Source organism: Lepidochelys kempii, chromosome 17, assembly GCF_965140265.1.
Source record: "Lepidochelys kempii isolate rLepKem1 chromosome 17, rLepKem1.hap2, whole genome shotgun sequence".
In the NCBI taxonomy this organism is placed as follows: Eukaryota; Metazoa; Chordata; order Testudines; family Cheloniidae; genus Lepidochelys; species Lepidochelys kempii.
Window position 1 is genome coordinate 21,191,284 of NC_133272.1, and position 12,328 is coordinate 21,203,611.

The following is a 12,328-nucleotide window of genomic DNA, read 5'->3' on the forward strand; positions in this document are numbered from 1 at the left end:
GCTCAGGAGCTTTGTGGCTGGGTTCGGAGGCCAACGGAGTCCCTGGCCCCACTCCCTCCCCTCCCCGGCTTCATGCCAGGCCTGGCTTTTCAGAAGCGAAGCTCGCTGCGGAGGGAAGAGGCCCCAGACGGGAGCGAGGAGCCCAGGGCCTGGCACAAGCAGCAGGGACAGACATGGGCGCTGGCCTCCTCTGGTTCGGAACAGCAAAGGGAGTGGCCGTGGCCGCTCCACGTATTCCCCAGGGCTGGTGGCAGCTGGGTTGGCTGGGCCAAAGCCACGTGGCTTCGCTCCAGCTTTCCAGGGCACTCCCGAGGTACCTTAGCTTGGAGCCAGGCCCCTTGCCCGCTCCTCCCCGCCCTTCCCCCAGCGTTCGGAGCAGCGTGTCCCGTGACACCGGTGGCAGGACCGGGCCCATCGGGGGGGATCCCTGAATGTATATTTATTCAACATTATTGTGCAACAAAGTAAAGCAGAGAAATCCTGTTCGTCTTCCCTGGCCGACGCGCGCTCGGAGGCCGCACCGCTCGGTCCGTGGTTCGCAGGGCGGGCCAAGGCAGTGTCAGGGCACGTGGAGAGTGGAGCCCGCCACGCCGGCCGGTACCGCTCCAGGTCTGAACCTGCCCCCCGGCCCGTCCCCCCCCCACTTCTTGCTCTATCTCAGCTTCTTGCTCTGGCTCCTCCACCCCCACCAGTGTCTCCCCCGTCACGCGGGGCTCCGCGGCCCCCGCTGCACCAGCTCCCCTCGACGGCACCAGGCGGGGGCCGGGGTTTGTGCAAGCAGCTTGCAGGCACCTTGGCACTTTGGCGGTGAGTGGGCGGAAGGCAGAGGCGGCCCCTTGCTCCCTCGGGACGCCGGGGTTCACCCCGCTGGGTTTGGCTCGCTCGACACTTGTTCCCTTTCAGAGAAAAAAGAAAGTGGCAGAAGGGATGCCCCGTGCGCGGAAGAGAGAGCGAAAGGGAAAGGGAGGGGAGTCTCGAAAGTCGGCTCTGGTGGTCAGGGTCTGGGGTATCCGCTCGGGCCCTGGCCAGCGGGCAGCAGCTGGCGTGGCGTGACAGGGCGCGGCAGCCCGCTAAGCGATCTCCTTGATCCTGCAGATGTAGTCATGGAGCGCCTCAGGATCCTGCAGCCCCATGTCCTGGCACACCCACTCCAGGTCCTCCTCGTCGGCGATGGGGATGGAGTTGTAGGCCAGCTCCTCGGAAGGCAGCGTGGCGAAGGTGGTGAACTTCACCCGCTTCCTCTTGGAGGTGGGGGAGTTGAGCGGGTCCTCACTCTGGTCCCTGGTGGAGCCCCCCGAGGAGCCGTCTCCCCGCCCGTGCACCTGGCTCTGCACGCTGGTCTGCGAGCTGCCACTGCTGTGGTGGTCCCCGTGGCAGCAGGTCTGGACGTTCTCCAGCGGGTTGCCGGGACTCTCGGGCGCAGGGGAGAGGTCATTCTGGGCCCTCAGGGGCTGCCCGTTGCCCAAGAAGACCCAGTGGTGGGAGTGGTCCATGTTGGTCTGGCCCTCGGGCGGGATGCGCTTGTGACTATACTTCAGCACAAAGACGATGCAGTTGATGAGGAAGACCAGGATGGCCAAACAGAAGACGCCCAGCAGGGCGTACATGCCGATCTCCAGGTCCGTCAGCCCCCGCGGCACCTGCACGAAGCCCGTGGGGATGGTGGGGAAGTCCTCAGTGGTGTGGGGGATGCTGGGAGCTCCGCTGTCCTGGCTGGGCTCCGGCTTCCTCTCCACATCTGCCCGCAGGGTGGTGCTGGCCGCGCTCTCCTCCCTCCCCGAGGTCCCCGGCTTGCTCGGCACGTGCCCGGCATCCCCATAGTCATAGGTGGGGTCCTCCTCGGAGCTGAAGCGCACCCGCACGCTAGCCAGCGCCGTGAAGAGCACGCTCTTGCGCTTGGTCTTCTGGCAGCTCTCGCAGATGACCAGCTCGGCACGCAGCAGGTCGCCAGCCCCCTCGCCTTCCGCCACCACCAACGGGAAGGCCCGGTCCTGGGTCACCGACACCACTTTCTCGTCCAGGCTGCTCACCACCAGGTTGTAGTCTTTGGGGTCGTAGAGGGAGAGGGGGGCTGTGGTGCCATCACTGTATGAGACCCACATGCTCAGGAGGGCTTCCTGCAAAACAAACACGGGGAATGGGCATCTACCTATCTATCCATCCATCTGTCCCTCCATCGTTCCATCACCCACGCTCTCCAACCATCCATCGTCCGGCCATCCCCCATGCTCCCCAACCATCTATCCTTCCCTCCATTCCCCATGGTCTCCAACCATTCATCGTCCACCCACCCCTCATGCTCCCCAACCATCCATCTGTCCCTCCATCCCCCATGGTCTCCAACCATCCATCTGTCCCTCCATCCCCCATGGTCTCCAACCATCCATCCTTCCCTCCATCCCCCATGGTCTCCAACCATCCATCCGTCCCTCCATCCCCATGGTCTCCAACCATCCACCCGTCCCTCCACCCCCCAAGCTCCCCAACCATCTACCCATCCCTCCATCCCCCATGGTCTCCAACCATCCATTGTCCACCCACCCCTCATGCTCCCCAGCCATCCATCCTTTCCTCCATCCCCCAAGCTCCCCAACCATCCATCCTTCCCTCCATCCCCCATGGTCTCCAACCATCCATCCGTCCCTCCATCCCCATGGTCTCCAACCATCCATCCTTCCCTCCATCCCCCAAGCTCCCCAACCATCCATCCGTCCCTCCATCCCCATGGTCTCCAACCATCCATCCTTCCCTCCATCCCCCAAGCTCCCCAACCATCCATCCGTCCCTCCATCCCCCATGGTCTCCAACCATCCACCCGTCCCTCCATCCCCCATGGTCTCCAACCATCCATCCGTTCCCCGTGCTCTTCACCCATCCATCCATCCGTCTATCCCCCATTCTGTCCAATCATTCATCCCCCATGCTTTCCAACCCTCCATCCATTCCCCATCCATTCATCCGTCCCCCATGCTCGCTATCCATTCTCTCCCTCCTTCCCCCATCCTCTCCATCCCCCATGCTGTTCATCCATCCCTGAATCCACCCATCCCTGAATCCATCCACCATGCTCTCCATGCATCCATCTGACAATCTTTTCAACCATCCATCCATTCCCCATCCTCTGTCTCTCTCCCCAGGTGGGAGTACGGGTTTGAAAGGACTGAGCTGTTTAGCAGGCTTATAAAAAGCCCACACAGAGAGAAAGCATAGGTTTCAAATGCCCTCCCCTCTTGCCCCCGGTGCCAACCGGTTACATTCCTCGGGCCCACTTCACCCCAGTGTATCTTTTATTTCAGCGGAAGTCCCATGACACCCGCCCGTCACCATCACTGGCACTGAGGTCTCTGTAAAGAGCGTGAGCTCAGTCGGCCTCTCTCATACCGCACAGAGCCCCTGGTGATCCCGTAGGGGGGCTGCAGCTACACACTGCAATATGGCCAGTGAAGAGACCCGGGATACCGCACCCTGCAGCCAGCGCTATGCCAAGGCACTGCTGCAAACGATTCCCAGGGCCATGCCTCACCTGGGGGCTCCTAGGCATAGCGGGCAAGTTTGGTACAGATGCAAAGTCCAGTATGCAAATTAGGTAGTGATCTAATTTGCATGGCTGTAAATAACTTGCATATAATCAATACACCCTGACCCAAGCAGGACACAGAGTTGCCAGAAGCTTGGCAGCTGTGGGTGGGGCAGGAGGCTCCTGGGGTAAGGGGGTGGGTTTCTGGCAGATCTGGGGTCGGTCAGTGGCTGGGAACTGGGGGCGTCTGGGGTAGGCAGATGAGTGGGTGCTGAGGGTATCTGGGGTGGGTGGTTTACGGGGCCAGGACTGAACCCCCTCACCTTCTGCTCCCACCATTGGCTGCCCTGGCCCTGCTTGGATCCAGCCAGGGATCAATGAGAGGGGAGCCAGAGAGGCCCCTGGCTTCTGCCGGCAGAGCAGATCCCACAGTGCCCCTGGCAGCCAGGGTCATCCCTGCAGGCCAGCTGGATGCATGAGGTCTCCAGGAGGGGCTGGGCGCTGGGGGTTACACGGAATGAGAGCAATGGGAACTCCCGCCGTTCTACGGGCACTTACAGGAGTGAGCTGGCCCCGAGGCCCCGCAGATAGGGGATCCCGGCCCCAGATGGAGCCAGGGCCTCTCCCAGTCAGAAATGAGCAGTCCTGCCATATCACATGGGATGGGGGTGAATTTCCGCTGGGCTGATGAGATGAGCCCCAACGAAACACATCCACATCCAAACGGCAGAGCAGTGAGTACAGGTCTCCATGTGCGGGTGTGGCACTGGGAGACTACAAGCCCCAGCATGCAGTGCTCCATGGGGAGCCAAAGTGCATGCTGGGAGGTGTAGTCCCACACTCTGCGAGCCATGCGGCATGAGCCCTGTGTTACCTGCTTGGAGAAGTTCAGGGTCTGCTGGGCGGCCGTCTTAGCGATGATGGTGTGGCTGTTGCCGGGGCTGGGATGGAGGGAGAGCGACAGGCTGGACACCACCTGGGCCTTCAGATCGATGATGCTGACCTTCTCGTCCGCCACCGTCAGCACCGTCTCCCCCAGCACTGCCTCCATGAGCGGGGACACCACCTGCAAGAAGGAGCGGTCGGGGAGCGGCCGTGATGGCCCAGCCAGTCACCCACCACCTCTTGGCACCACCCTGCCAATGCCAATGAGGGACCACCCCCAGTGCTGCGAGCTTCCTCACAGCAGTGCCCTGCCAACGCCAATGAGGGACCACCCCCGGTGCTGCGAGCTCCCTCACAGAGACTACCCTGCCAACGCCAATGAGGGACCACCCTCGGTGCTGCGAGCTCCCTCACAGCAGTGCCCTGCTGATGCCAAGGAGGGCCCACCCTTTCCCACAAAGCACTGCTGCAGTTCCCCCCTTCCCCTAGCCTCCTACTCAGCCAAGAAACATCACTGGCCCCCAGAGCACAGGGGAGCTGAAAAAGCGTCCGGCAGGGCCTCAGAGATGACCCCACGGGCACGACCTTTGCCTGCACCGCGCCCATGGAGCAGGGTTTCCTGGAGAGCACTGACCCCCCGGCAGCAGCCCTACTGACCTTGCGACGCTCGGCCCTTTGAAGCCAGTGTCGAAGAAACCAGGAATTTCGCTTAGGAAAGCGTAACCGAGCCTAGGCCCAGAACTAATTACAGCCCGAGCCGCCGGGCCTTGCAGTTAATGGCTGATCCAGCCCGCAGGGGAGGCATGTGCTCAGGAGATAACTTTAAACTGCTCCCACCCCGTCACCCCTCCAGCCCCGGAGGGAGGAAGGAGAGAGGCGGCTGCTTGCGGAGCTTCAAAGCCAGGATGACATTCGCAGCCAGAGCGAGGATCAAAGGCACGGCTTGGCCAGGCAGATGCTGCTTCTGGGGCACGGGGACCTCAGCGCGACGGGCATCCACGGCGGGGAGGACGCCCTCGTCAGCACGGCAGAGAATTTGCCCATTTACTGCCTCTTTGGGGGACTCCGAGCCCAGGATGCCAACACCCTGCACATGCACCTCTGGGTGCAACGGACACACCCAGGCCGGCCTCTGGACCGGAAAGCTGCAAAGGGCCCCCGATCCAGAGCCTATCCCAGCTGGGCTCCACCTTTTCCTTCTGCATACAGCCCCTCGGATGCCTGGTGCCAGCCTGACCTCTCCTTCTGGCCGAGGAGGGGAGGGGGCAGTACCTCCATCACAAACCCCGCCCCGGGGGGTCGGCTGCAGAAGGGAGATGCACTCCAGGGGAAGGAGCTTTGGAGCGTTTCCCTGCTGACAGCGTCTGGCACCCGGCATCGGCCAATCGGCCCCATGCCCATGGGAGGCTTTTACAGGCAGTGGGTGAAAGGTCCCTCCGCCCCTTTAACTCTAGGGAGACGGCGAGTGGAACTGACCCGGATCGGGGCTTTCCAGCGGGGTCCATGTGCAGAGCCGGGCTGCAAGCCTGAGCCCACCTGCAATCAGGGACGGCCACTGTCCTACCTGCAACTAGCCCCAGCTCAGGCAGCCCATGGGGACGGCGGGGCCCCTCTGGGGTTTCCCCAGGCATTGCCACGGAGCGGGCACCTGTCCCTCCCCATGTGAGTTGCTCCATTATGCTGCCAGGGCTGTGGGGTGGCCTAGCCATCAGCTGCTGGAGCCTGGTACAGGCCACTCCCTGCCTCCAGTATATAATGGCTGGAGAGAGGAGGGGCAGGAAATAGCCTGACCCCCCACCGGGGTGAAGAGAGGGACTTCCTCCCCTGCTTCATCAGCTGTTAGCTCAACCCGAGGGACAGAGGCCCCTAGGGAATCCCTGATCATCTCTAGCAAGTGCTTGCCAGCTGGAGTGCCCCATGAGCCCAGACACAGGGCCCCGGCTTATCCACTCACCCCTGTGCACGCAGGGCTCGTTCCTTCGCTGCCTTCCAGCTCCACAGCCATGCGATTCCCCATGCCCCGAGGAAAGGGGGTGAGGGGCCCGTACCTTGAAGAGCGTGGTGCCCGGCTCCCGCCCGGCCAGCGTGCTGCTGTCCACCAGCTGGGCCACCCGGGGGTCATCCACCTTCATGAAGTCGCTGACCAGGTCGGTGACCTCCACCAGCCAGTCGGGTCCCAGCATGGTGATGACCTGGTCGGTGCCCTCCGAGGAGGTGGTGTGGAACTGGGTGAAGACCTGCAGGGTGGCGTGTTGGTACTGCAGGGTGCAGCCCCGGTTCTGCTTCCGCTCATCCTCATCCTCATCATCCTCGCTCTCCCGCACGGACCTGGGGGCACAAGACAGATCAGCCACCCTGCCTTGGCTGGGGCTGCCCCTGCTCTGCAGCTACCGGGTACCAAGGTGATGGAGGCCAGAGACCGGTGAGGGACGCATTGCCGGAATGGCGTACTGGCTAGGCGGCAGTTCTGCCGGAAAGGATCTGGGGGCTATCGGGGATCGCAAACTGAGCAGGAGCCAAGAGCGTGAGGCCGTTGCGAAAAGGGCCGTATTAACTGGAGTGTTGTACGTAATTGTCCCATGCCGCTCAGCGCTGGGGAGGCCTCAGATGGAGCGCTGTGTCCAGTTCCGGGCGCCGCACTTTCCGAGAGATGTGATCAAACTGGAGAAAGTCGGGAGGAGAGCCACAAAAATGGTCAAAGGTTTAGAAAACCTGACCTGGGAGGAGAGATTGACAGAACTGAGTGTGTTCAGATTCTAGAGAAGAAAAGACTTGGGGGCACCTGATAAAAGCCATCAAATATGTAAATAGCTGCTCGAAAGAGGATGGGGATCATTTGCTCTCCATGCCCACTGAGGTCAGGACAAGCAATCAGCTTAGTTTGCAGCAAAGGAAATTCAGGTTAGATATTAGGAAACACGTTCTATCTCTAAGAATATTCAAACTCTGGAACAGGTGACCTAGGCTGGATCCCCGTCGTTGAAGGTTTTACCAACTGGTTGGGCAAACACCTGTCAGGGATGGTCTAGCCCGTTTACTTGCTCCTGCTTCAGAGCAGGGGGTTTGGATGAAAAGACTTCTTGATTTCCCCTGCTGCCCGACTGATCTATGATTCTCTCGCAGGTGGCTCGCTATATAGGCACGCTCCCCCACTTCCAGCTGTCACTGTGCAGTTCAGCAGCCTCCATGCTCCACCCCAGAGGTAGCTGCAATTCAGCGGTGAGGCCTGTGTCTAACTCAAGATGTGCAGTAGCATTGCTACAGAGAGCAAACCACCCCCGGGGGCAGAAGACCGTGTGGGCAGCTGGCTGACAAAAGGGTTCTGGATGCAGGTGGCCCTGGATGGCAGATCCCATGGCACGTGGCATTTGCTGTTGGAGGGGATGGGGTTAATGTGAAGGGCCAGGGCCAGCTCTATTGGTGCATCCTGAACAAAAGGCCTTGGCCCGCTGTACCCACGGGAGCTGAAAGGGTGTGTAAGGCATGTGCTCTGTATATCAGGTGAATTACGGTAGTTCCTAGGCACCTGTCCTGAACCAGGACCCCCGTTGTGCTGGGCACTGTACATTATTTATTAGATGGATTACGGCAGTGTCCAGGAAAGGAGTGGGTGGGTGTGGGCGTGGGCGTGTTCACATGAATATGTGCACCTGGGCCTCCCTGCAGGCACCTGCGTAGTCCCATGCACATTCACGACTTGGCCTGTGCTTGTGGGCATCTGGGGGTGAGGGAAGGTGTACCCGGGGGCACGCGTGTACGTGGCACGCGTGCCTGGATAGGTGCCCATCTGCGGCGGTACGTCTGTGTGTGTGTGCCCAGAAGTGTGTACCCACGTGTGTGCATCCGCAGAGGTGGCTATGTGTGCTTGTGTACATGTCTCCGTGCACACGTGTATTGTGCATTGCACTGACCCAGGCCCTCTCTCCGCTCCGCTCGGAGCCTGGCTGAGCTGTGAGCTGTCTGCACAGCTTAGAAACACCCCAGCAAAGGCCGCTCTTCCAGCCCCTGGGAGCTGGGGGCAGCATGAGGGTCCCTGGCGGGGGTGAAAGTAAGTCGAGTGACTTACCGGTACTCTGGGGCCCGCTCTGGCCCCCGGAAGGGGCAGGGCCTAGGGCGGAAAGGCGGGGTTGAGGGGGTCAGAGCCAGCCCCAGCCCACCCTGTAAGGTAAGTGCCCCCCCACCGGGGAAGCAGCAGCAGCCCGGGGCTCCGGGGGCTATTCAAAGGGCCTGCGGCTCCCCTGCTTCTACTGCCCTGGTCCTCTAAATAGCCCCCGCAGCCCTGGAGTAGTGGCGATGGGGCTCTCGCGGCTATTTAAAGGGCCCGGGCGGTAGAAGCAGGGGAGCCCCAGGCCCTTTAAATAGCCCCTGGAGCCCCACAGCCGCTACCCCAGGGCTCCAGCAGCGGGGCGAGGCTCTGGAGGCAATTTAAAGGGCCTGGGGCTACAGCCACTTTAAACTGCCCCCTGGGGAAGCCGGGCTGCCCCAGTAAGGTGCACCGGCTCTTACCGGTACGCCGTACTGGGGCGTACCAGCTTACTTTCACCTCCGGTCCCTGGTGACTCAGGCCGCAGGTGCTGGGGTGCCATGCGGGCCACATGCTGCCCCCTTCGGAAGAGGGGGGCTTTGTCTCGCTCTGCGGGGCCCTCCAGTGGCCGAGCAGGGAGCCGCCATTGGGCAGCTGGTCCCCTGGCGCAGGCTTTCAGAGCCCAGGGCCTAAGCCTGCTCCATTACTGCCGGGAGGAGGCCGTCAAGGGGAGCTGGGCTGATTCCCTGCCTGGAGGAGCCTGGAGGAGCAGTAAGCGCAGACCAGCTGGGCCTGATTTCCAGATGGGTGGAGCACCAAGCCAGTGGGAACCGCATTTGTGACTGGCAAAGCCGGACAAGGGCAGAGTCCCCTGCCCCCTGCTCCCGTGGCCGCAAGCGCCCCGGCCCGCGGGGCAAGAGCTCCCCTCTGGCCCCCCATGCAGGAGCACACCTCCTGTCCGGCAGGATGGGCACCCTCCAGCCCTTCACTTGGCTCAGCCTGGGGTCCGAGAGCTCGATGTGCACCGGCAGCTTGGGCACCCACACCGTCATCTCCAGCAGGGCGCTCAGGTGCTCGTAGCTGAAGGTCACCCGGGCGTTCATGGAGCCGCGCGTCTCCTTCCCGCTCACAAAGACGTAGTCGCAGCTGCTGGACACCTGGGGAGGACAGGGAGGGAAGCACCAGCACTGAGCAGCGGAGCCGGTGGCCTGCGGCCACTCCCAGGGCTGCAGGTTGGATCGAGCCCTGCAGCAGCGGGTGCCATCACACCTCCAAGGCGCTGCATTGGCAGCTTGGCTGGAGCCGGGGGTGGGGGGCAGACCCCCAACGGCGTGTGGCCTGGGGAGACTACAGCTCCAGCTGGAGCGCGGATGGCTGGGAGCTGTGGTTCCCGGAGGCCGCGGCTTTGCAGACGAAGGCAGCTCCGATCTCGAACACCTGCCAGGCGGGTGTCCTGTTCTCCCCGCCCCCCGACACGTTCACCTCCATAGGTCAAATGCTAAATGGAGGAAAAGTAAGGGGCAGTACAGGGATGTTAAATGGCAGGAGTTGTCTTCGGCTCGCCGAGGCCAGGAGCTGGGAAGGACACATCCGCCATATGGCAAAGGCAAACCATCACTAGACTGCCGCTCTCATTATGGGTCAGTCAGAGCAAGAACCAATCATTGCCGGAGCCGCACATTATCTGGCGTCACATCCCGGCCTGCTGAGAGCTGGGCTAAGCGAGGGGACGGCGTCCAGCGTGGTACCCAGGTAGCAGCCTCTGTGCAAGGCTGGAACTGGCCACGTGCGGGTCGGCTCACTTGCAGGAACAAAAGGCCGCTGTGCACTGCAAGAGCGCCCCCAGTGGTCAGCGAGGGTGTTGCACTAAAGGGGAAGCAGCAGCAGCCCGGGGCTCCGGGGGCTATTTAAAGGGCCCACGGCTCCCCTGCTTCTACCGCCCTGGTCCTCTAAATAGCCCCCGCAGCCCTGGAGTAGTGGCGATGGGGCTCTCGTGGCTATTTAAAGGGCCCGGGCGGTAGAAGCAGGGGAACCCCAGGCCCTTTAAATAGCCGCTGGAGCCCCATAGCCGCTACCCCAGGGCTCCAGCAGCGGGGCGGGGCTCTGGAGGCAATTTAAAGGGCCTGGGGCTACAGCCACTTTACATTGCCCCCTGGGGAAGCCGGGCTGCCCCAGTACGGTGCACCGGCTCTTACCGGTACGCCGTACTGGGGCGTACCAGCTTACTTTCACCTCTGGTCCCTGGTGACACAGGCCGCAGGTGCTGGGGTGCCATGCGGGCTGCATGCTGCCCCCTTCGGAAGAGGGGGGCTTTGTCTCGCTCTGCGGGGCCCTCCAGTGGCCGAGCAGGGAGCCGCCATTGGGCAGCTTGTCCCCTGGCGCAGGCTTTCAGAGCCCAGGGCCTAAGCCTGCTCCATTACTGCCGGGAGGAGGCCGTCAAGGGGAGCTGGGCTGATTCCCTGCCTGGAGGAGCCTGGAGGAGCAGTAAGCGCAGACCAGCTGGGCCTGATTTCCAGATGGGTGGAGCGTGTGGAAAGGGGACGGAGCCCTGCCTGGCTTTCGACCCTCTGGAGGATTGGGAACCAGGGGTGTGATCCTGCTAGGTAGTGAGCGGCCCCTGGAGGTGCCGACTGCCCCCACATTGGAGGCCTTTGCACCAGCAGTTACCCAATGTGCGTGTGCGATCGTAGCAAACGTGCACACAGCAAGCAAGCAGTTGCACAGATGGTCCAGTGGTGAGAACGGTCTTGGGGAGCTCCAGGCTCCGTCACTGCCTTGCTGTGTGACCACAGGCAAATGCCTGCGCCTTGCTGTGCCTCAGTTTACCCACCGGTAAAATAAAGATAATGCTACTGACTTTCCTTTGTAAAGTGCTTTGAGATCTATGGATCGAGACAATCAGCCTCTGTGATGCCTCCCACCACACTGCCCCCAGAGAGGCTGGAGAGCACCCAAAGCTGGTCAAAACAACCCCCCACCCTTAAATCAAATATTTTCATTCAAAAATGTTTGTTTAAAGTGTTTCCATTTGCGACAAAACATTTATTTCATTTGGCTTTGACTCAAAACGGTCGTTTTGTTTTGGCTCTGTCAAAACCCGAAAATGGCCTGAAATTCCATATGTTCCTCCTTCCCCTTTTCTGACCCCGGATGCGACAGGACAAGCTGTGTCTAGATTCTGTTTTGCCTTGTGCCATTCTGCACCTTTTCGAAACTTCTCCAACTGCGTGAAAGTGATGGAGCGTTTACATGACTTGTCCCGGGTCACGCGGGGAGATCTAAGAAAACCATCAGCTCCTAAACCCTACTCTTGGGTTACTCCACCTTACTCTGCACCCAGCCCTGCAGGAAATATCAGAACCAGCTCTATAAAGACAGCTAGCCCTCCGCACCTCTGGGATGCAGCCCCGAGTGGATAAGTCAATTGCATTAGACACACCGCTTCCCTGTGCCAGTGGCACGTCTTGGAACAATTTATTTAACGGAAGCAATCCCTATTAGCCGTGCATTGTTGCTAATGTATTTACATGGTATCTGCCTTTAAGGTGCTATTCACTAGCACCCCCGTCACCGTCATTAACGTTAATACCTTGAGACGTTGCTGCACCGAATCAATTTTAATCCCATTGTTGTGTCTCCCCCATTCTTTAATTTCCATTTATGCAAATAACATTAGTTAAATGTGCTATAAAACAAATATATCCTGAGGGGGCCGCTTATTACAGACCAATCCAAGCCAATTAAGGAGCTAAGGGAGGAAATTACTAATGGATTGCTCATGTTTCTTCTTAGGGCTGTAAGTCAAGAATGCAACATTGCCTGCCCGTAGGGTGGAGGGAGGATCTCACACCAGCGACTCTGATACCGTTCCAGGTCTCCACACAGCCTGTTTGTCTCTGTGA

The 12,328-nt window shown here is 60.8% G+C and overlaps 1 protein-coding gene across 1 annotated transcript in view; it reads right to left on the minus strand.

Moving 5' to 3' along the window:
* Positions 1 to 372: 372 nt before the first annotated feature.
* Positions 373 to 12,328, minus strand: part of TMEM132E (transmembrane protein 132E) — a 235,340-nt gene continuing 223,384 nt past the window's right edge. The window contains exons 6-9 of the mRNA XM_073315392.1: positions 9,378 to 9,583; positions 6,451 to 6,730; positions 4,392 to 4,583; positions 373 to 2,117 (exon numbers count right to left, since the gene is read on the minus strand). Coding sequence (XP_073171493.1) covers positions 1,071 to 2,117; positions 4,392 to 4,583; positions 6,451 to 6,730; positions 9,378 to 9,583 — 1,725 coding nt within the window. The 3' untranslated portion in view covers positions 373 to 1,070. The remainder of the gene's footprint in view (positions 2,118 to 4,391; positions 4,584 to 6,450; positions 6,731 to 9,377; positions 9,584 to 12,328) is intronic.